This window comes from Pelmatolapia mariae, linkage group LG10_11 (assembly GCF_036321145.2).
Source record: "Pelmatolapia mariae isolate MD_Pm_ZW linkage group LG10_11, Pm_UMD_F_2, whole genome shotgun sequence".
NCBI lineage: Eukaryota > Metazoa > Chordata > Actinopteri > Cichliformes > Cichlidae > Pelmatolapia > Pelmatolapia mariae.
The window spans coordinates 62,692,108-62,716,489 of NC_086236.1; the positions used below are offsets into that span (position 1 = coordinate 62,692,108).

The window sequence follows — 24,382 nt, forward strand, 5'->3', positions numbered from 1 at the left end:
CTGTGTCTTTTATAAAAGTAGTGGAGGTCATTATGCCACTGCCTGAAAGGGAGGGAGCTCTTCGTCCAGCCTGTAATTATAGAATATCCATCAAATTCCCAGTAAACTCATTATCAGCATGAATGAACATCTTGCAGATGTCCTTCCTTTTTTTAAATACCCACTGAGTTGTACTCAAAATTGAAGATTAATCTCACCAGGATAAATAAGCTAAACAATAACTGCATTTCTGTATTGACAAGGTCTGTGTCAGTGGGCAAAGTTCACACTGTTTACCCACAGTAATAGGTCTCTGAATTACAGCCATGCTCATTCATTGTAACCCACCTGGGCACTTTGTTTGATCTTTGAGAGCATCGATGGTCATCATTGGTCTTCTCTTTTTACAAATCTCCAATTGTTCTGGTGAAACTGATCTCATAATTGTTTGGTTGAGTTACAATATAAGAAATTTAAAAGTAATGTGATATGTGACATTTAAACCTGTCGTGTTTTTTTTTTTTTTGCACAGTTTCTCAAGGAATCAATTAGTTTCAACATTTTCTGGTACTTGTTTTTAACCAGCACTGCATGGTAATCCCCCTTATGAGGTAAAGTTTAGTTTTGTGTAGTGACACATAATTATTTTTTAAGTGTCTTGCCGTGCAGTGAACACAATTAAAATGTGTTTGTTCCATGCTCAGTGCCCCTGGGAGAGCCACTAAGCAGCATGGCTTGTTTTTTCCTCTTCTTCCTTGGATCCCAGGGTGGCCTCCTATGGGCTCTCCACCCTGGAAACTGACCGACAACAGTGGCCATTTTAGCTTCCATGTCAAAATGCAGTTTAATTAGGAAAACTGGCAAGAATTTCTTGGTTTGGTGCAAGGTGTTTACTCTTAATGACACAAATATACCTATTGTAGTGTCTTCCTTACACAAACTTCCTGTTTACATCAGTTTATTGGTAAACTGCTGCTGCAAGACTCAGTCGATGTACTAGTTAGTGTTTGGCAAAAAGCAGTCATGAATGATGTCATGTTTTGGGAATATTAGGAGGTTTCAGGGAAGGAATTAGTTTAATTAGTAACTTCCTATTCTATAAGGAGCAATAGAGAATAGGCAACACATGCTACAAACAGAACACCCGAGTATAAATTTTTAAATGATTTTGTAATCAGAATCCTCAAAGTGGTTCATTTTATGGACATCATAACACTAACTGTTTTTGAGACTGAAAAACTGAATATTACATTTTAAATATTAAGTCATATTAAACCTTTATTCAAATATTAGAAAAAACAATTAGAAAAACATATTCACCATATATGCGTATGTAATATGTAAAATAATATTTGTAACTGAAAAACGTACAATAAAAAACAAAGAAAACATCAGCCTGTTGTATAATTATCCAGCTTCAATGGAGCCGCCTGCTTGCTATGCATAAATATAGCTCTATTTAGTGGAATTTAAGTAAAACTAACAAAGTCCATCATTCAAAATCAGTAAAATCCACTCACCTGTGGTGCACTGGGCATGGTTTGTCTCAGCTGTGGTTGAAGTGAATGAGCTTTCTCCCACTGCAGAGTTCTCTCTTGCTCTCTGTCACCTCCCCTGTTTGCTTCCTGCTTATAGCACTGCTGATAGCAACGCAATAAGCACAAATTCTCAGCTGGAGACTTATTCAAGTGTGAGAGGAGGAGACTAAAGGCTTGCACTTGCTGGATGCCCCACAATTGATGTTGTAATGATGCCATGTAAAAACCATTTGTGCATTTTCCTGTCTTAGTTCACCATAAAAGACGATATTACTTTACAGTACTCACACAGTTTTGATTACTCTGAGTTCAAATAAAAGTGTACATACCGAAACTTACAATTAACTGAAATAACTGAGTGGATTAAGCCTGTACTTGTCTATCAGAGCACAGGTGAGATTTCAGTGTCCTGTGTGTTGATTGTATAGGGGGCCTCTTGGTTTCGGTTCAACACAATGTGAAATCAGACCCCCTTCTCTCTCCCAGCCATACGCCCCCACTGCACACTACAATTCGCTCTTTGTGGCTCAAAGAACATAAAATTCTTGGGCATGACACCAAAGAGCCTTGCACAATTTAGGTGACAGAAGTCCTTCCTTTTCTCACTGCAGCTCCAATAATAATAACGACATTTTGTCTGCTATGTATGGATAATTGTATGAAAATAACCCTCAAAACGGGAGTTTTCTGGATTTCTAAATTAGGTGGAAAATCTGACTCTGACTTTGAACTGTATTTGTACTTTCACTTAATGTTTAGAGATTTCTCATTAGGCAGTGTTTGAGCTATTTTACTGTTAATTATATAAACATATATAGAGATAATAGTGATTAAAAGACATAAAATGGTATAGAATATCTTATTTTAAAAACATAACAGAACAAGAGAATGTTTTTTCTTATTACACATCTTTGAAGTAATTTATTGGCCAGGAATCACTCGCAGCACAACCTAAAGGTTAAAAGTTTGGGCAGTGATCTCCTCATCTCCAGCAGAGATGTCCCACTGACACCTAAAATACCATTAGATTTAAGATTTAAGTCCTAAAAGCAGGTAAATAGAACTTATTATCATAATTAATTATGCGCCTAATTAATGGGATTGCATTGGGGTGTAAGTGGACACCCTCATTTTGAGTGAGATGATGTGAACTAAAGACATTTATTGGTGCTAAACATGCTGGAAAAGGCTAAAAAACCATCTTCCTTTGCCCATTTTTAAATTGTAACCTCAGGTTTTTGGTGGTGTGGGAACAACTCAGTAGACTGATCTTTGAAATGCTCAGACCAGCTCATTGGACAAGAACAATTTTTCCATGTTTAAAATCACTTAAATCACCTTTCTTCCTCATTCCGATGATGTTTTAACTTTGGGAGGTCTTCGTTATCATGTCTGCATGCTGAAATAAATTGAGTTAATGCCATATAAGACTATTTTCTAAGAATGAATGTTTAAAGTAGAATAAATAAAATGAGTATTTTGGATGTCAAACTCCTACAAAAGTGTTGTGAGGAATCTGTAGCAAGCAGTTAATTATTAATCTGAACAGTTACATTACAGTCATTTCATTTTCATGCTTACATACTTTTGCCCACTACAGACATATAGTATAGTATACATATAGTATATATAGACATGTTTTACTTACCCCAATTAAATGAATTATACTTTGTTATTTAATTATTAACTTTATCCAGTTTTGGGATTAGTGTGATAATCTCACAATGTTTGAGGTGATATTTTAGTTTGAAAAAATTCTTAACAAATTCAAGGCCGAGTGTATCTGACTATTAACAATCCATGATACAATTTTGCATTTTCCTTGGAAAATAATAAGTGTTTAAGTATCCTACATGTCCAGAAAATACAGGGTTGGTTAAAAATTCCATAAACTGGATAGAAAACTATGTAAAGGTATATAATTTACATTGCAAAATATAACTGACAGTAACATCGACTGCAGATGACTGGGACTTTGCAAACAGTCAAATGAGGAGCTATGATGAACTTAGATAATTATAATGTCATCGGCACTTTGCAAAACAGGTCATAAACCATTACTTGTGTGTGTTTTTTATTTTGTCTGTGACTATAAGTGACTATATGTATGCATAAGAGATAAAACCCAAGATGTGAGATAATTGTTTTACTCTCTGAATTCAGCAATAAATTGTCACAGCTTGTCATACTGTCACGTATCATGCAGCGCTATCATGTGCATGTGTATGTGTTAGTGCTGTGATAGACTGATGACCATGCTGTAAGCTGCGTTTGAGATAGCCTCTGGCACCCACCAAAACCTTTCACCACATAAATGGTTGCATATAAGCAACATGTGTTTGCCAGTCCTTTCTAACAACTATTTGAATTGGACGGCCACATATTTTGCTAGTTTTATGCTGCAGCCTTTATTAATTTTTGTGGAAGAAAAAATAATCTGAAGGCTGGTTTGGGTAAAATGGGAAATCATTTAAGGTTCATACTGTTAATAATATGAGCCTAAAATACAATTTACTTTTGTAGTTTCTTGGCCGCATTACTGTGGATTCTGTTCTGTCTTCGTAAATTTGCTGAATATTCACCTCTACGTTGGTATGAACCTACAGATACTTGTAAAAGAACAAAAACCTTGTGCGTCACATAGGATGTATTCTTCAAACATCAGAGCTTATCAAGTACAAATCTGACACCCAAAAGATATGAACACAGAATCAAGCTTTCCTGGGACATTTCTCAATACTACCTCTTGCAAAATGCCGCCTCAAGTTTCAGGGCAAACTAATTAGTCTGATACACAGCTGGTGAGTCACTGTAGATGTTGCTAGGAGAATACCTAAGCACTTGTGCTGCCACTCCCTAGCAGTTTTCATGTCTCTGTGCACAGTGTGATCATTTACAATAGATGTGACTAAAAATATTATGTTTTATATAAACTTTAAAAAAAAAAAATAGAGGAACACTTTGAAAAAACATCAGATATCCAGCATATCCAGTATGCTGGATCTCTGATATGGCCTGGGTAATGTGTTAGAAATGAAAGAATGACACATTGTTTGATGGAAATTAAATTAACAGCCTACAGATGGTTGAATCCAAAGAAACCCCCAAAATATAATAGAAAAAGTAATGTGGCAGGCAAGTCTATTTTGCTGAAATTTGATTACAGCAACTCAAAATGGTACTCAATAGTTTGTATGGTCCCCACATACTTGTGTGTCTTTGCCTGACAACACTGGGGCATGGTCCTAACAAGACAACAGATGGTGTCCTGGGAATGCCCTCCCAGGTCTGCACCAGGACTACACTGAGCTCCTAAACAATATGAAGTGCAACCTGGTGGTGGGATAGATGAACCGAACTATAGATGGACCTTGCACCAGTGTATGGTCTAACAATGGATCCATTGATATTGTCCCATTACCTAATGTCAGACAGGGTGTTGTTGACTAGCCTGTCTGTGCCTCCCTCCATGGATATGCCAGCCCAGAACATTACTGATCCACCAAAAACACATCATGCTGAACAATGTTACAGGAGGTCGGGTGCTCAGGCTACATTCATTAAGTCTGTTTCTGATTGTTTGGTCAGAGACATTAACAGGAGATCATTTTGTACGGCTCTCGTAGTGCTCATCTTGTTCCTCCTTGCGCCTGATGGGTTAAGGTTCTTCTACAGCCTTGTTTCTCCTAGTTTCTCCTACATTACTGCCTGTCTCCTGGAATCTCCTGCATGTTCTTGAGACTGTGCTGGGAGACAGAAAACCTTCTGGCAGTAGCACGTATTGATGTGCCATCCTGGAGCATTTGGACTACCTGTGCAACCTCTGTAGGGTCCAGGTATCACCTCATGCTACCAGCAGTGACACTGATCTTGGCCAAATGCAAAACGAGTGAAAAACACAGTCAGAAAGGAGAGAATTTATTTATTTTTGTATCAATATTAAGGATTACCTCTCCAGTTTGACAACAGACAGACTAAACAGATGGGTGATGATACTGAATCCTTCTTCCTCCAACAGATGTAACAGTTGCACTAAATGTAGAGGCTTATTCACATTGTTTATCAGACTCAGTAAACCATATGTAGCAGCTTGGATACAACCAGATAGTGTAACTGCACGACTAAGAAGATTAGACTAGATTTACCTCCTGGGCGGTCGTCAGCAGCGCTCACACAGAACTGGCACATAGCAACAGGTCAGTGAGCCCTGTGTGGCACATTAGCATTCACCATAGACTGGGACAGAGGCCCTTTTAGCAGAGATGGAAGCTACCATTTCCCTATGACTTCTAGCCTACAGTTAAGCTTCTGGAAAAGGTCAGTGTCCTGCTCGAAGTCATAAGCTTTCAACCACATTTTAATTTCAATGTGTTTTTTCAGTGTGTTTATGTGTTACGAGGGCATAGCCTGGCAGCATTGACCTACAGATGGTACAACCTATTTTTTTCTTAGAAAACCTACAACTAGCCTTGAGTTTTCTGTAACCAAATCCACTCTATTGTAAAGATATAATCTTTCAGCTGTACTACGTACTGTACTAAAGAAAAACAATTAATTTGTCTGCTCAGGATAGCACAATGTGAGAGGACGGTGCTTTAACATGACAGTCCTATGGGCTGTGTTTACATGGGCAGTCAAAGGGATACTCTGCACCTGCAGGTTCCTTTGGGTGAGTGTATGCTCATTATATTCACATCTGGGTAATCTGCTTACATCACAATTTAATGAAGGTTCTTGTAAGTGGTGATTATAAAAATTTTAATCAGTGTTGATTTGCATTGCAGATATGTCCATACAATGCTATCAAATTCTTACCAAGGGAAAACCCCATTACAGAGGGCAAAAGTCATCAGTTGAAACAAGTTGTGGGTAAGAAACTCATAAAATCAAAGAGTGATCACTATTTAGTCAACTGTTAAACACTCAGTTTCACAGTTTATTTTCTTAAAGCCTCTCCTCATCCTTATGTAATCCTACTTCTTGCTTATGTGCAGATTTAGATGATTACCTTATTTGTAGGGGTGCAACGATACACAAAATTCACGGTTCAGTTCGGTTCGATACTTTGGTGTCACGGTTTGATATTTTTTCGATACAAAAAAATGTTCATGCCTTTTTAATTTGTCATTTATTAAAATTATAAATATATATTTTAACTCAAAAGTACAATTACAGTTTTTAAATGTAATGTTGCTGAAACAACAAAATAATAAAAAAAATATAAATCTATCTGATCGAGAAATCCCTCATCTTTGGAAAAGAGAGTGTATTACAGAGAAATGGCTCTTTCCAAAATAAAAGCTATACTATACGCTTCTTCTGGGGTATATTCTCAGCAGCATATTAAACATATCAGGTCCCCATAAGGAGAATCATGTGCTAACAGCTCTCTAAATGACACGGGTAAAGTTTGTAGCATGCGTGCTTGTTGTTTTTGTCTGCTTCCACTTGTCTTTGCACTAGGATGATATCAGCGTAAATGTCATATTCGTTGTGTTCCCACTAGCGCTGTCAGCGTTAATCTCTTTAAAATGACATTAACGCCATAACGCGGCAAATCTCCATTAACGAGTTACCGCGGATCGCCCCGTGCGTGGGGCTGGACTGCGTCAACACGTTTACGAGCTAACTGCGCTAACGCACTAGTTCCCACCAATTGAGCATTGGGTGGCACATCCGACATACTGTTTTACTTTTGCCCATGACGTGCTTACCATCAGGGTCATGCTTCACATGAAAACCAAGATAGTTCCAAACGCCAGATCTGAATGAGGGTGGGGGAAGCTCAATTTCGGGTAGCGTTGAGGCAGTTGCCATGTTGCAACGAGCTGAGCTTCTGTCTTGCTAGCTTGTGCTGCGCTCAGTGGATCTGCACCAGTGTTGCCAACTCTTCAGTAAGGAAAATCGCTATTGGCTGTCCTAAAAGTCGCTAGAAGTCGCTAAATGATGTCATCACCTAATTTGCATAATTGGTCATGCTAATATAATTGTAACCTACGTTGTTGGAGAGAGAAATAACATGTGGAAGAGACATAAAGTGAGTAAAAAACGTCCTACATGCATTTAGAGTTTATTTAGAACTACAAATTAAATTTCTTTTAGCAATTATTGTTTTTTTAATGTCACAATTCCAACCCTGCTCCTTTACCCGGGCTTGGACCGGAAAAAGTGACCCGAAATAGGCCCTCTGGTGGAGTTACTTTGTGTGTGTGTGTTTATAAGTAGTTTTAAACCTTGTGATCCACAAAACAGCATAAGAGTAAAAGAAGAACTGACTGCGTTACAGTCAGTGCGGGAACAGCGGCTTCGCTCATGCGTGATTCATTTGCAGTTTGGACGCATAGGTGTGAACATCTCCTGCCCTGATAGCAGCTGGGGGATCACTATACTCCACCCGTGAGCGCTTTGGAACGGGCGAGGTGCCCATGGCAGCACCCGCTGCTTGTTGAGAGTAAGAGCGATACGCGCTTTCACGTCAAATAGTCGTCATAAATAAGTCTCCAATAACACCAGAAAAAGTCGCCAGATTTGTCGCTAGTCGCTTTTTAGAAAAAAAGTCGCTAAGGGGGTCTGAAAACTCGCTAAATATAGCGACAAAGTCGCTAAGTTGGCAACACTGATCTGCACTCGACAGTGCAGCCTAGGCGGAGTAGTCGAACGCAGATCCACTGAGCGCTCAACACAGACAGCATCGTCAGAAGAAAAGTTGATAAAATAAATAAAAATTTTTGTATTGTTCGATACATATGCGTACCGAACCGAAAGCACTGTATCGAACGGTTCAATATCGATACGAGTATTGTTGCACCCCTACTTATTTGATGTTATTTGTCAGGTGCCGAAAATAACAGGATAGCCGCCATACCAGGCAGCCCTGACCGTACATTTGCCCTCCAGAAGAGACTGACCAAAACTGAAAAAGAGGTGCTATCACTGAAGACCAGGATTGCTTGTGAGAGAGCATCATGGGAAAGGAGGTTTACAGAGCTGAAGAGAAAACAGGAAGAGCTGCATAATCAGGTGTGTTTGTGTGTGAAGTTGTGTGTGGGTGGCTGAGGTTCTGTAATTATACCTTTGCCTCCTTTCCCTCAGCTGGAGTCTGGAGTGTTGGTGAAAGTGGGCAGTTACAGTGACCAGGGAGAGTCAGGAGTGGACAATGGAGAAGCATTTGAAGAGTATCCAGGTAAATGGCAGTAACACAGTTATGGCAATGACAGAACAAATTTTCATATGCGCATCCTTTTGTATTTAGCCATGATATCAGCTGCTAATGTCTCACGAGCAGGCGGCCTCCATCAGCACAGAAGGTCTGACATGTCATCAAGAAGTGATAGTTATGAATGCAGTTTGTCAGGCAGCCAGTTATCTTCATCCTCAGCACAGAGTTCAAGACCTTCCTCCTCCTCAACTTCAGCCTCGAGGTAATGCTTTCAAAGAAACGGTTTGGCAGAGAGTTGGATAAAAAAAAAAAATTCTTATATCTATGCTCAGAAGTTTAACTGCAAACAGTGGAAACAGCAGGGACCATTTCAGAGTCATGTGAGGGCCTGTGTCCTATTGAAAATGTATTATGTAAAAAATCGTTCGGCAACAGTTATAATCCTCCCTCTTAAGAAATGCACAGGGTGTATATTCAAACGTTACGTGGAATGACTTAAGAATCATATCTATCTATATATATATACTGTATATATATATATATATATATATATATATATATATATATATATATATATATATTATTGGATCATAATTCCTGATTTATTGATGTGTGTGATGTTCTTTCTATTCGCTAAGAGAAGTTTTCTTTCCGCAGTGTGAGATCATGGAGGAAATCTCAAGGACCACATCGAGTTTTTGTTCCTCACTCCCCGATGGATTTACAGCTAGGCCATCGGGTCAGGATCATGCTGCCATCTGGGAGGATCAGCACAGGAGTAGTTCGTTTCCTCGGTCACCTGCAGGGGGAGGTAGATCTCCACCTTGGAGTTGAGCTGCAAACTCCTGATTCAGGGCTATGTGATGGGAGCCACCTGGGACACAGCTACTTTGAATGGTAACCGATGTCTTTTTCCTACCTGCCGTACTCAAGCAACATGTACATTTTTTTGCTCTAAGGTTGTGCACCTTGACATTTAGTAATGTACTGTGATTTGGATGTGTGCACTAAGTAATGCTTTTTACAATAATCTCAGTACCTATTTAAATTCCTTTACATTTGTTTTGAAGCGTATTTACCTTAAGCACCATTCTTTCATACAATTACACAATGTATTATTACATTAACTTTGATGGATTTGATATTCCATAATTCAATATTTCACAATTCTCATACATTGTGTCATATTCTCCCACCTGCCAGTTTATTAGGTACACCCATTCAACTGTCACTAACACATGCATCTAATCAGCAGTCACATGCCATCATCTAAATGGACTGAGGTATGTTGACTTGGTCAAGATGACTTGCTGAAGTTCAAATTGAACATCAAAATGGGGGGGAAAGTGGTTTAAATGACTTTAAATGTGGCATGGTTGTTGGTATCAGATGGTCTTCTCTGAGTCTTCTGATCTACTGGGACTTTTTCTGCACACCCATCTCAAGGGTTTACATGAAATGATATGAAAGCAGAAGAAAATCTCTGAATACATAACATGTTGAACACTGAAGCAACACCAAGAGACTACATAAGCATCTTTCAAGTGCCACAGCTTACCTGAGAAATGTGGCTCAAACTGGTTTACTGAACCTGACAATGAGTTCACTATAGTCAAATGTTCTCCACAGTCACCAGATCTCAATCTAATAGACCATGTTTTGGATGTGGTGAAATGAAAAACTTGCATCATGGATGTGCAGCTGACACATAAGCAGCAACTATCTGTGAATATGGACCAAAATGTCTGAAGATATTTCTTACAGCTTATTAAATCCATGTCATGAAGAACTAAGGCATTCCCGAAGGCAAAAGAAGGTCCAACATAAAACTGAAAGGTGAGCCTAATGAAGTGGCTGTTGGGTATTTTTTAGGACTTACTTCAGTAGTCATCTCCAATCCTCTGGATGCCGTATCTGTGCTGCACATGCAGATGTCAGGTCATCTTAGCTGCCTTAAATTACAGCATTAAAGGCATGAGGTGCGACCTTGTAATGTGAACTCACTTTCCTACAATAACAAACTTGACTGACTGCAATTGGAAATGTGTCTTAAATGTAGTATTTTCTTACGAGACTGTAAAAAACCCAACAAAAAAACAACAATAACAAACACACAACCTCCGCGACGTCTAAAATATTAAAATTATAAATATAAGTGTGATTTTCTAACGTATAGTCTGTTTGAATAGTAACTTAATTTCCTTTTTTTTCCCCAGCAAACCTGGATACGGGGCTTTTGTACCTTTCCACAAACTACTAATGGCATGGGAGTAACAAAAATACATACATCTTACCAAGCTCGCCATCGACTAGAGGACCAGGTGAATACAGAACAGTATCATCAATCTGACACCGCAGCATAATGGTACATTTACACATGCATCTTGCCTGTGAATCGATATCAATTTCCTATTCACAATAAAAACATCAGTTCAACAAACAGTGCTGTGTGAAGGTTAATGTGTTAACAAGTAATCGATGATTGTTTGATGAACTAGTTTAAGTCTGCTAAAAAATACCCCTTTCTCTAATGCTAAGAGAAATGCTGAATATCAAGTGCACGGTCAAGTTTGGCTAAAAGCCTTCAGGTATGAGATTATTACTTGAAGCCAGTATCAGCATGACAAAGGAAGAGGCCATCATATTACACGCCTGTGAAACACAACCTGTACTCAAGCTTTTATGTTCCTTGTCTTAACTGACAAAGTGACTCCATGTTGCAGAGAAATTGTCAAAAAAATAAATAAATAAAATTCTTGATAAGCTAACAGCTATCTTTAAACAAAGGCTTTGAAGCCCAAGGTTGTTTGATTATGCTAACTGAATTCCCTGTTTACACATCATGGTAAATGGCCTGTATTTGTATAGCACTTTACTTAGTCCCTATGGACCCCAAAGCGCTTTACACTACATTTAGTCATCCACACATTCACACACTGGTGATGGCAAGCTAAATTGGCGCCACCGGGCCCTCTGACCACCACCAGTAGGCAACGGGTGAAGTGTCTAGGACACAACGACCGAGACTGTCGGAGCTCGAACCGGCAACCTTCCGATTACAAGACGAACTGCCAACTCTGGAGCCACGAACGCCCCCACATCAAGTAAAACATGGGACACATGTGTGCGAACACTGCACAAGTTATAGAAGTAAAGTTATATAAAGTAAATATTTACATTCATTCAACCATAATACCCCACTCTAGCTGGTAAAACAAATATTATTGTTGCATCTCCTGGATAGTTGGCATAGTTTAGATTTTTGAATTATCAAAAAAAAAAGAAAAGAATCAAAAGCCAAGAAACAGAAGTGGTCCATTGACTCTCAAAACAACATTAGATAACAAAGAATTGACATGTTGGGTAATATCTGCAACTCTGTGAACTTTAAAAATAACAAGGACATTTCTCAGGGATATAGTCATAGAGTTAGGGTGTGAGAAAGGTTGGTGTATTTCCACAAAACAGTTACATATGGAGGTTTTGGAAGGCTAGCAGCTCTGTGAGGCTAAATGTGAGCTACTGACCCTGCACACAATGATTATAATACCAATAACTACAGCGATTAACATGTTAACAGTCATAGTTTTCATTGTGTATTAGCATAATGATGGTTCCCTTTATTTTAACATAATAAATCTAGTGTTCATGCTGCTTTAAAACAGCAGCATATTGTTTAATTAATTAGTTCACAATTACCTTATTAGTGTGTAAAACTAACTGAGTTAAGGTGAGCGCTACATTGGAGAAACCAATAAACTCCATATAGACTTTGAAGTTAAGTTAAACGATCTGTCCCTGCAACCTGGACAATATAGAGACAAATGAAAAAGTTGACTCTTAATATAAAAAACAACTCTCACCTTGTACCAGCATCAGTACGGATATGAGGCCTTTTCCCAGTGAGACAAATTACATCTGCAGGGACTGGTGATGCATGAAGTGCAAGATCTTAGTTATCTACTTTCTTTCCTATTATTATACACTTGAGCATGCTCTCTCACACACTGCCACACACACACACACACACACACACACACACACACACACACACACACACACACACACGCTGACCTTTCCCTCAGTCACTGGGAAAAAAAAAAAAATCAGTTTCTCGTTTGGCTTGCGACACGAGCTGCACTGTTTCTTGTGAAACTGAGTAGGACAGTTTGGCAGCAATTCTATCTGTGAGGCAATCAGGATCACTGTTAGCTTTTTTGGTCTCTGATTAATGTCAGAGGGATATTTACAAGTGAATTAAATAAACCTGAAGAACTAGTTTGGGATTAATCCATTAACCCCATACCAGCTGTTTATTTTCTTTTGCAAACCCATTTCATGAACGCCGTTGAGCTGTAGCGTATCCTGTCTTTCATTGGGTGTAAAGTGGTATACACTGTGGACAGCAGGGCTAACAAAGACAGCCAATCACACTTACATTCACACCAATAGCCAATTTAGAATCACCAATTAAACCAACATGCATGTCTTTGGACTGTGGGAGGAAGCCAGAGAGAGCCCACACAGGTATGGGGAAACATGAAAATTCCACACAGAAAACTGGATTTAAACCACTGGCTGGTCCTCCATGCAACAGTGCTAATCCCCGTCCCTTTGTGTTGTAATAGACAGCACACATATTATTATTACAATAGACTTTAATAGGTAGTGACAATGCATTTCCTAAATATTCTTACAATGAGTTCTAACAGTAAACATTTGAAGTTAATGATCCAATATAAGAATAGAGAATACAAATCATTTATGAGAACTAAATTCCATAACTGTCATTTTCATTTTCGTACGTTACACTGTAGTCTCTCCTACACACACTAATCGTCACAGGGACAGTTTTTCAGAGAATGATTCATGAAGCTGATTCAGGTTTACAGAACAAATGATGATGACACATCAGCAAGTTCCTTTTGCTTGGGTCAAAGCCATTTCTTAAGTTCAGTTTCAATTTCCTAGCAAGATCAGCATTTACACTGTATGGCAAAAACATGCAATGTTAGCTTATCTTTGTGGACTACATGACTTTTATATTTACTTATGAAGCTCACAGAGCAAGGACACCAAAGGTATTTCAGAAGTGGGGAACTAAAAGCAACAGAGTCGCTCTTTGGAGAAGCGTATGCTGTAAATCAAACTACTGACTTTACACTACAGAGAAACATTCCCTCTGTAACGTAACCTACTACAGGTTTTCTCATGCCAGATCTCATCAGGACAGGAACAAAATGCTGACAGATAGGAACACTTCAAAATTATTGATATATCAGATGAAATACTCTTGAAAGTTTAAAGTTTGAGCTGGTTAATAAAGGAGAAACAAAATTCCCGACCAATAAAAACAATTTAAAAATGCAGCAGGACATCATCAGTTGCCTTTTCTAATGCAAAAACTCAAAAGTCACGATAGAAAAAATTCAGATAACGAATTCAACAATTAACTTTATTTTGGAAACCTCAGACAGAGGTGTAAAGTGGATGACTCAATGCCTCTTTAGCTCCCAGTTTATGTTGAGGTGAGATCAAAGACTACCTTAAGCCTGCACATTTAAGATGTAATTTCTGAAATGCTGAAGGTTGGATAGATGCAAACATTTATTAAATATACGAGCAATGACAGAGACAGCATGCAGGAGTTCTATTTAGCTGTCTTTTTGTGGTGTTGTCTTTAAAGTGAAGTAGATGAGCAGGATGTAGCTCTGAGGTTAACATGTTACCCTTACATGTAAAAGCTCTCTGGCCTGAGATGGAGAGGAGACATAAAGCCAACCTCACAGGGTTAATGCACTCCTAGTACTGGTTACATCAGGAAGGTCAAACATGCAGATCTATCTACTGTGGTGATAAGAAAGCAGCTGAAAATACCTTCTGTGTAACTTGTGTGACAAGTTACCATTGCATGAGCGTTTGGTGTCCTCATTTTCTCCGTCCTCACTTGTCATGTTTGTTTAAAAAACAAAAACAAAAACAAAAGCAAGATAGCAACAGCAAAAATGCTCTCAAAAATTGACTTCCCAAACCAGTGGGTTATGTCATGGTGGCTGTATCCATAGTTCATAAAGGTTTTTATAGCTCACCTACATAATTAGCGTTTCATTTTTCTTTTGTTGTGGTATCTCAGCTACTTTACTTTCAATAATATTTGGAAGCCTGGATACTTTTCTGGACTGACTGCCAGTGTTTTTTAGTATACTGCAACTGTCCCTTAAAAGGATAATACTTGTCTGCAGGCTGTTTCTGAAGAACTAAGATTAAAAGTAGCACATAGTACAGCAACAGGTTATTTCATGAGAACTTAAAACTAATTAACTTTGATGCAATATGCATAAACAAATATGCATAAATGTAACCGTTTTCCATCTAGAGGCACTTTTTATCCAAAACATGGATGACAAAGCCATATGACTCCAGTGTCATAAAAAAATATATAACCTATAACAGATTAACTAAATCATTCATAAATAAAACAAAATGTTTCATTTTTACAGTATAATAGCACATTGCACAGAATTAGTTTTTAAATGACTCAGCTATAGGCACTATGCGACCTTCTGAAGAGGTGATAAGGATGCTATTGAGGTCAAGGCAAGTAGTAATGACAGGTCTGAAAGAAGAATAATCAGAAAAGATCTCTTTGGGCTTTCAGCTTCAGTATCTCTGCAGCTAGTTTCTCAGCATTCATCAGATTTGGAAACATTTCCATGACAGTATCCACCAGATGTGGGTTGAAGATAGCTTTGAGCTTGTTGCGGAGTTCTAACCTTTGTGAGTCAAATGCAGCAGAAGATGGTTGTTGTCCCCTTGAATAGTACTGATGACTGTTGCTAGAGCAGCAAGAATTGTGGTAGTGTGAAGAACGAGTTGAAGAAGGGAGGCTATTTGGTCTGCTGGCTTGTGGTAACCCCTGAAAAGGATCTGACCAGTAATGTTGCTGAACATGGGTGCCTCCACTGTACTGGAAATGGCTGGGGAGGCTGCGCTGGTGGGATGCAGTGGGTGTGAGGGCATTTGGGTGATAGGCGCTGTATTGGGGTTGTGCCTGAGAGTCCATGTTTCCATGAAGTTGCTGGTGAACTGTCGAGGGCACTGCATGCGAACAGCACTTGCAAGGCTGATTGGTGTTATTTTTCTCTAAATGTAACGGAGAATTTGTGGCTCCAGGAGGAGCACTCTGATACTGCGGCCTGAGCTTCTTTGAGTTGCAGAGGGAATGCGAAATATCAGAGTACTGACTCTCAAAAGAGCCAAGGCCCGAATCCAGGTACTCTTGAGACATGTTGGCATAGTAATGATTTGGCATCAAGTGCAACCCAGGCCACTCTTTCTGACACTGGGTTCCTGTTACAGAACACGGCATGTGATTTGGATTGTGTCTAGGATCCTCCCAGTACAGCAGCTTATTTTCACTAACCTGAGAAGGGGGTGAGGAAGTCTGCTGATCTCTTTTGAGCTCTGTGTTGGAGTCTCGAGGATGAAAATAGGCATTTTGAGCAAGTGCGGGATCAGACTGAAGCTGTCTGGGTGACAATCTGGCATTTCTCTCTTCTTTTACAGTAGAAATCTGGGCTTTCTCTCTCAGTTCATCAGCCAAAGACAGATAGGGTTGGTTTACCCGCTCAGGATGGTAGAACTTACACTTTATGCCATATGTGCACTTTTTTTCTGTGATGGAGAAAAATAAGACACACAAGCAAAAACATTTTGTTGATGAGATCTAATTTGGACAGCACATTCTCTGCTGCAGAAGAGGGTAACACTTCCTGATCGATATGCTAATCGTACCTACCGTATGGACAGAGTTGTCTCTTTTGCTCCGTAGGACGAGGCTTTTTCCGAAGGAAATTGTCAAGGCTGGGGCCGTGGCGACCCAAAGGGTCATCTGGGGGCATGAACCTGTAGAAAAACACAAAAATTGTAGAGTTCTTCATCCACTTGTACAACTCTGCTGTAAGCTGCAAATTCTTTTTCTGGAAAATTCACCACGGAAGGAAAATGTGGTGTCTCACAGGCTCATACAGAAGAACAGGCTTACTTGTCATTCACAAAGGAGTACATGAGCAGCCTCTCTTCAATGCATTTCTTCCACTCAGGTCTTTCTGCTTGGAGGTCTCGGTAGGTGTCATTGGATACGATTATTCCATCGGACTCATACGCCAATTTGATAATAAAGCGGTCATCATAGCAAACCACTCGCTTGCCCCCAACACGGCGTGATGGAGTAAAGACAACGATTTTCCTTTTTTCAAGCTCCAGCAGAATGTGTTGATCTGAAAGTGCAACCAGTAATCAGTTACAGATCCAGAGTTGACATTTTACACTGTATTAAATGATTTCGTATATTCAACTGTACTTTGACACATTAAAAAGATGTGGAAAAGTCTCCTGTCACCCTTCATACTTTGCTAAGAAAATGGGAAATAGGTGTTGCGATTTATTGAAAGATGCATGCCAAACCATAAGGTGAAAACAAAGTTTGTACAATTTTAATAAGGTTGAAAGTTAATATTTGCCTTTATTCTTCGAAAGAGCTTCAACTCTCTCAGGCAAGCTTTGTCATTTCTTTATGTAGTCTTCAGGAATAGTTCTCCAGGCTTTTTAAAAGCTGCCAACATCCAATAAGCTCTTTATTGGATGTTGGCAGCCTTTTGTTCCCTTCTCTGTGAAGATCATCCCACACTGCTTCCATAATGTTGATTTCAGTGCCTTGAGGCAATTGTTGATGTAATTTGGCACTGTATAAATAAAACTAAAATTGAATTGAATTTTTAGGCCTGGGGAGGTCATTGTATTTTTTTCTTTTCTATCCAGGTATTACTTTACAAACTTGGTAGTGTGTTATGAATCACTGTTATGCTGAAACATGAAGCTGTTGCCAATCAGACACCTCTGGGATGGTATTGCATGGTGGATCAAAATCTGACAGCACTTTTCTATGTTCATACTTCCACAAAGCACTGGATGAAATGCAGGCCAAAGCCGTGACAGAGCCTGCACCATGTTTTACAGACGGCTGCAGACATGTACTGTTGTACCTTTCTCCTGATCTCTTCTGTACAGAACCAAATTTCTAACAGGATTCATCACTCCATAAGACCTGTTGCCACTGATTTTCAGTCCAGGTCTTGTGTAATTTGGCATACCTCAGCCTTTTCTCCCCGTTTCATTTCCTTAAGAATGGTTTTTGACAGCCAACATTTCACTGAAACCATTTCTGACGAGGCTTCAGCGAACAGCAGATGCATCTCTCTGGGCTTGTGTCAGATCTGGATTTTTTCCTATTTCTTAAGGACACGACTTTCAGATATACTTTGCGTGCTTTAGATTTTTTTTAGGCCTGACACTTCTCCTTTTGTCTTCTGTTGTCCAGGTTCTTCAAATTTAAAGACATGCTGCACACCATGCAAAGATATGCCACATTTTCTGCTAATACGTCTTGGGAATCTACTTGTTAGAGCAAAAAAGCAGACAATTTCTAGAGAAAAACTTTGAAAAACCTTCATAAACCTTGGAGAATGATTGCTCAAGACCATTGATTTTTTGGAAGGAGAACATAAGGAAATGAGGGGTAGCTTAAGATTACTCTAGATCATGCTACGTGCAAGCTGAGTAAATAAATGCAACACACACACACACACACACACACACACACACACACACACACACACACACACACACACACACACACAGATAGTGCTTCAAAACAAGTTAAGGGTAAATGAAATGAACCTTGAACTCTGTGTGATGAGCAAAAGATAGAAAACCTTATGTGATAGAAAAGCACTTTTCTAACTACATACTTCTGTCAAAACTTAGCAACTTACTGTAAATAGATACCAGTAGTTAACTACAACATCAAGTACAGTAGGTGTGGAAAAAAAAACAACACAAAAAAAACAAAACAAAAAAAAAATCCCCATCTCTACTTCCCGATGGGACTTTCCCACGAGTAACTACATGGTGATTTTTACTTCCTTGTTCAAAGATTGAAAAAACAACCTTTGGATTGCTCCACCCAGGCTGCACAGTTATTAATTCATGAGAGCAACAAGGGGCTTATGCTCCAGGATGTGCCATCCTTTTTATTTAGTTGTTGTGCTGCAGGTGGTACCTTTACACAAAGATACACTGACATTACATTAATCTGGGCTTTATAAATACATGGACATAAGTGAATCAGCTGGGATAAATTTAGAGCTCTATTATACACGACTGTCTGTGATTACAATATCGAAACCACCCAAAAACAGTCAGAGCGACTCATTTAAGTGTATTCCCACTTTCTCTTGCCATGGCCTGGTATGGAAATATTTTATGCTGGCCAACTAAATAATACCCTGTTTCACAACCTTAACTTCTTTTGCATAGATCTATTAGTTTTTCTGTAATATCTCCTGGCTCATGTGGGAATTATTCATGAATACAGAATTATGTGATAGAATTTCTAAGTTTTCATTTCTTGCTTAAAAAAATCACCTCTAAAACTCAATGTATAGTACAGTATCTGTTTCTGTACTAACAAAGAAAAAAGCGTGAGTGGGGGAAGAAAAAAAAATATAATCTTAGCATGACGTGTATGCAAAAACTAGAATAAATGGCAACCTCTCTGTTACAATAGTTGTGTGGGCTTATTTCATTTGTTTCAGTTCCTTATCAGTAAGAATTTGTTACCTTCTTGAGTAAAACAATCAGGCTACCATTTAAGAACATCTTTAGTGATTTATATCCATTTTAGCTACTTTTTGTTCTAAATCTATGGGTAAACATTCTGATTACAGTGTGGTTATGGCAGGATATGCCCTGCAGATATTATCTCATTGTAAAGAAACTGAAACTTTAAGAGGTTAACATAGTCGGCACTTTAACAGAAGTGATCAGCTTATGTTGTAACGATTGCATGTGCCACACACTGAGCCCGGAGGGGAATTTTTGTATCTTTTGTCTTATCTGACAGCTCAGAAGGTGCGGTTCTCTTTCTCCTGGATTCACTGGTCTTGCCTGCCGCCAGAAGACTAAAATATAAACTTTTAGTCTTCTCTAACATTAAACTAACCAATAATGAGAAAATTAGCAGATGGTAGAACCAGACTGACTGCTAAAAGCAGTGGCAAGAACAGTCAACGAATTTTCAATTATAAGAATTTCTTTCATTGATAGCTTACAATGGACGCTTTTTTACACATGCAAAACCTGTTCTTTATTGGCCTGGATTCAATGAGAACACAAGCACATCAAAATATTTTGTCAGCGATGCACACATGTGATATAGACAGGAACTCAGCTATTGCTCCCCATCGCTGGTGTTTGTGCTTGTTAGGTGTTACATTAAGTGCAGAGACATTTGTTTTTTCCCCCCAGCAATTAGTCAGTCTTAAGGATCTAATTCCATCTTCATGGTTGTGCTAACATCCAGCATGAAAATAATATTAGATTCATTTCTGTTTGAATCAAACCTTATTTGTCATTCACACCCCGTGTGAAAACTGCTTTTTGTGTCACCAGTATTAACCTCATTTAACTTCGCCTCACAGGGATGTTAGGCTGAAATTTGTCCCGTCTACTTGATGGGAAACATCTGTCTGCTTTGCTTTATTTCTGCCATCCTCACCTGTCAGGGGAGCATCAGCTCTGGGCAGCTCTTTGCGCCAGCTGGGAACAAACACAGTAATGCTAGTATGACCTCTGTCAAGGAAGAAGTTCACCGCCAGCTGAATCCCTCGGCATGAGAATACTTCCTTGTTGCCATGACTGTGAAAAAAAGAAGCATAAAAGATAACATGGGTTCAGTTAATCTGACCGAAAATAATCTAATCTAATTCATAGTCAAAAGGAGGCTTAACAAATTACACTGATCTGAGTAAACACCACGTCTTCAAATGCTGCTTAGAAGGAATCTTCCCTCTGGCTATTACCCAGTCTGAAAGTCACATATTGCACATAATTTCTGGTAAAAGGTGGGGATTCTGAGTAGAGGATCTAGAATTTGCATAATGTCTCAGCGGTCCATGCTAAAACATGCACGGGCAGTGCAGTCAACACCTCCTTTAAAATGCCAAGTCACACGACATTGTAGGAAAACACAGAGTTAAATAAGACTTTGAAAAATAACTGTCCTTATTCAGAAAGTGTTCATAGCAGCTGTGACATTCATGCATTATGATTTAATCTGATAATCTACAGAGCAGGAAGTATCATCAGGATTACCTCATGGCAACATTGCTGCCGTCAATAACAACAGGCCTCAATTCTTCGTCCGGTTTGTTTTGGTCCCACAGCTGCGTTGTGTTTTTGCAGGACCCAAGAGCCCAACTGAGAGGCTGCAGGGAGTCATTTTGGCTTGTGCTCCTCTCGTCACTGTCAGAGCTGGAAATGCAAGGTACACTGCTGGTTCTGTTCCTGACGAGCTCTCCTAGCACCGCATTAGTGTCTGTGCTTAAGCCCAGTTTCCTCAAAGCAGCCATGACCTCTGATGGGGTGTAACCCAACTTCCTGAAGAAGTCCACTCTGAGCTGGAACTCCTCACTGTCTGCTTCCAGAGAGTCTGAAACTGAGCTCAGGCTGGGAAGAGCCTCGTCCATCCTGTAGCATCTGAGCCTCTTTTTTTCAGGAGCATAGAAGGTGAATTACATCAACTTGGCCTGGGTGAAAAAATATGATATTCCATTAGTTACTGAAGGAGTTGTAGCTCATATAGTCTTAAATTTTACAAAGAGTAAAATAAAGCATGATAATACACATTTCAGTGGTCGCACTAACCCATTAATTACATACCTCAGTATTCTGTAATTTGTTTTATGTATGCTTCAACAAAATTCAGCCTAACATATTTGAAGTTTATAAAAACTCTGGTGTCCTAACGAATTTTTTAGCCCTGAACTGACACCTCAAAACCAATTCCACCAACTTCGCCTTGTGAGATTAAGTAATCTTTAAAGACTTATACAGGCTACTAAAGTAGTGGAGTATGGTGATTAATGGATTAAACATTTAGACAAGTTAAACTGAATTAATCTTCTTCAACCTGTCATTTCTTAAGGATAACGCCAATATTTTGGCACATCCTGGTGCTTCCTTCCTCTCTTCTCGTAGTGTAGTCTTTTGAACTATAGTGTAAAAAAAGAAACAAAGAAACAAGAGATATCTGACGCCCAATGGACACTCTCCAGCTGCATATAGCAAATTACGGTGACAGCCTCCAGATTAAGCACTTTAAGCAAGTAATATTACTTTTATTTTTAATATCTTCTTGATAGACGTGTCAAGTTAGTTCTTACAGGCTGTAAGAGGCCTGTTGCAACATATCCTACTGTAAAGTTAGATCGCTTACTCATTTTCTTTTTACGCAAGTCAGCAGATCAGAAAGTAGTCCTGCCCTGCTCTGTGTAACGTAGGCAACTCTTCGATAGCCCATGTTACACACAAGTAAACAAACAAGGCAGAAAAGTGTACCTCTACCTGTACTGTACACGCCGACTTTACCTGGCACAGGTAAGAGCTCAGTTAGCCGTGCTACTAACGGGACATTTCCCCCGCTAAGCCCGATCGACGGATCACATTACAGTCAACAAATCTCACCGCAGGGGCGAGCCGTCATCTTACCTGCTCGGTTTCTTTCTGTTCTATTTAACAGCAGAGGCCACTTAAAGTTCGAGTTAATGTTTGGAAGCACTCTTAACTTTGACGCTGTTCCTACTCCATACAGTAGCACCGCCCTCTTGGAAATGATTTCTTCTCCTCTTCCTCCAGGCGCATGCATGCACAGCCATGAAAACATTTGCATATAAGAGAGATACGATAAGGTGTGCCTGTTTCCGCTGGCTGTCACACACTCACTGTAGTATTCAAGTTTTTCTTTTCTTTTTTCCATTTTTCAGCAGCAAGAAGAAAAAAAAGTCTGAAATATCACAAAGAGTATCAAATAGCTCACGTTTCTAGTTGCTGCGTCCCCTTTAGGCAATGCGCAATAAGCCCGACCTCACAGCACTCTTACTGTATAGCGTCTAAAAATAGAGCTTATTTGTTTTTCCAGTCAGTCTAGAGCTAAAATCGGAAAATGACACCAAACCAAAGTCAGTACGATTATATGTTATGAAACTGAGGATTACAGGTAAAACTGATCTATGAAATATTTTGTCTCCACATTTTAGTTAATTTCCTTTTTTTCTGAGTATTTGCACGTTTATATGGTTATTCACTTAATTCAATATATGCGTGTGTATTTTTAATAGTTTAATATTGTACATAAGCAATGTCTCGCCATAGGTTTTTTTTGTTTTTTATTACAAAACAGAAATATATTGTCATGATCCAAATATACGTTTTTTAATGGTTGTAGGCAATGGGATGATTGTTGATAGGACAAATTAAATAAATAGGACACGGCGCCCCCTCGTGGTCCCGGAATAGTATTGTGAGTCAAGATTAAATACTCTATATTGTCATTATGCAAGCATGACGAAATTACAGTTGAACATGTGGAAAAAAAGCAATCGACCCTAAACGTAATGTGCTCAAACATTTGCAATCACTGATTTTTTTTCTTCACACTGGAGGATTTTCCAGAATGAATGTTCAGTTTAAGGTCATGCCAGAGCATCTCAGTCAGATATAACCCCTAAATTTGACTAGGTCACTCCAAAACCTACATTTTGTTTTTTGAGCTATTTAGAGGTGGACTTGTGTGTGTTTTGGATCATTATCCTTCAAAACCCAAACCCAGGACATTTTCCTTCAGCAGTTTCTAGTAGGCAGCAGAATTCATGGTTCCATCAATCATCCAGATCCTGAAGCAGAAAAGCAGCCTACCACTACTACTATATTTGACTATTGCCATGATGCTCTGTTCATGAAATGCTGTGTTAGTTACCAGACATAACAGGACTCAAGCCTTCCAAAAAATTCAACTTTTTTTTTTTGCCTATCCCGTTTGGTTCTTTAGCCATCAGAATTATTGTCTGAAGGCCAGGAAAGATGCCCAACGGATTTACTTTACCAAGCGGATCATCATGGCCTTGCCATATAGGTCCATTTGATTGACCTTTATTATTATTATGTATTTATTTTATTTTATTTTATTTTCAATTGTTACAGATCGGACAGACATGACTAGGGGATAGGAAAGGGAGATAGAAAGAAAGAAAGAAAGGGAGGGAGGGAGAGAAAGAAAAACAGAGGGGAAGAGGGACAGTGAGAAAAGAAGAAGAAGAAGAGAAAAGAAGCAAAAAAGAGAGCAACATAATAAACACAACACGATCGCAATAATCTAGCTAACAGTAAATACTAAATATCGAATGTTATTGCGCAGCACGCAAGATCGACAGCGCACAATGTCCTTTGCAGCCAAGAAAGGTGTAGTTTGTGTCTGTGAACACCCGTGTGTACACCTGTGAGCATGAGCACGCTTGTATTCAAAAGGTTTCTCCATCTAACAATCTGCTAGATTGTGTGGGGAGCCATAGCCCCGTTCCCCAGGGCATGAAGCAGGCATGGAGGAGATCCAGGCCCCAGAGTGCGAGAGCCCAAGGAGGACCATCGGAGGGGCAACTGGGCCACCCTCCTGGGAGGAGCTGAGGAGAGCCCCAGACGACGGGTCACCCAGCAGCCACGTAGCAGAAGCCAGAGGGGGCTGCAGTGATGTGCCCGCGGACATAATCTAACTCCCAGGTCCAGGCACCACCTGGACCTGAGGGGAAACCAC

The 24,382-nt window shown here is 39.3% G+C and overlaps 2 protein-coding genes across 4 annotated transcripts; one reads left to right on the forward strand and one right to left on the reverse strand.

The window, feature by feature from the left end:
* The first annotated feature begins 5,684 nt into the window (after positions 1-5,684).
* LOC134637658 (CAP-Gly domain-containing linker protein 4) lies at positions 5,685-11,118 on the forward strand. Of its 3 annotated transcripts, none has more exons than XM_063488139.1 (8): positions 5,685-5,834; positions 6,086-6,186; positions 6,302-6,386; positions 8,353-8,537; positions 8,610-8,700; positions 8,770-8,938; positions 9,334-9,573; positions 10,893-11,118. In XM_063488139.1, exons 2-8 carry the CDS (start codon positions 6,118-6,120, stop codon positions 10,948-10,950), a joined length of 897 nt encoding a protein of 298 aa, XP_063344209.1. In that variant the 5' UTR covers positions 5,685-5,834; positions 6,086-6,117; the 3' UTR covers positions 10,951-11,118. The 3 variants fall into 3 exon arrangements, with proteins under 3 accessions (XP_063344209.1, XP_063344210.1, XP_063344211.1); XM_063488140.1 differs by having other exon boundaries at positions 8,782-8,938; XM_063488141.1 differs by having other exon boundaries at positions 5,687-5,834; positions 8,803-8,938.
* Positions 11,119-14,119: 3,001 nt separating this feature from the next.
* On the reverse strand, positions 14,120-22,336 carry LOC134636724 (endoribonuclease ZC3H12A). The gene is made up of 6 exons (XM_063486846.1): positions 22,285-22,336; positions 20,890-21,323; positions 20,294-20,433; positions 16,721-16,955; positions 16,475-16,581; positions 14,120-16,350 (listed from the first exon to the last, which is right to left on the reverse strand). Exons 2-6 carry the CDS (start codon positions 21,261-21,263, stop codon positions 15,308-15,310), a joined length of 1,899 nt encoding a protein of 632 aa, XP_063342916.1. The 5' UTR covers positions 21,264-21,323; positions 22,285-22,336; the 3' UTR covers positions 14,120-15,307.
* Between the last annotated feature and the right edge of the window lie 2,046 nt (positions 22,337-24,382).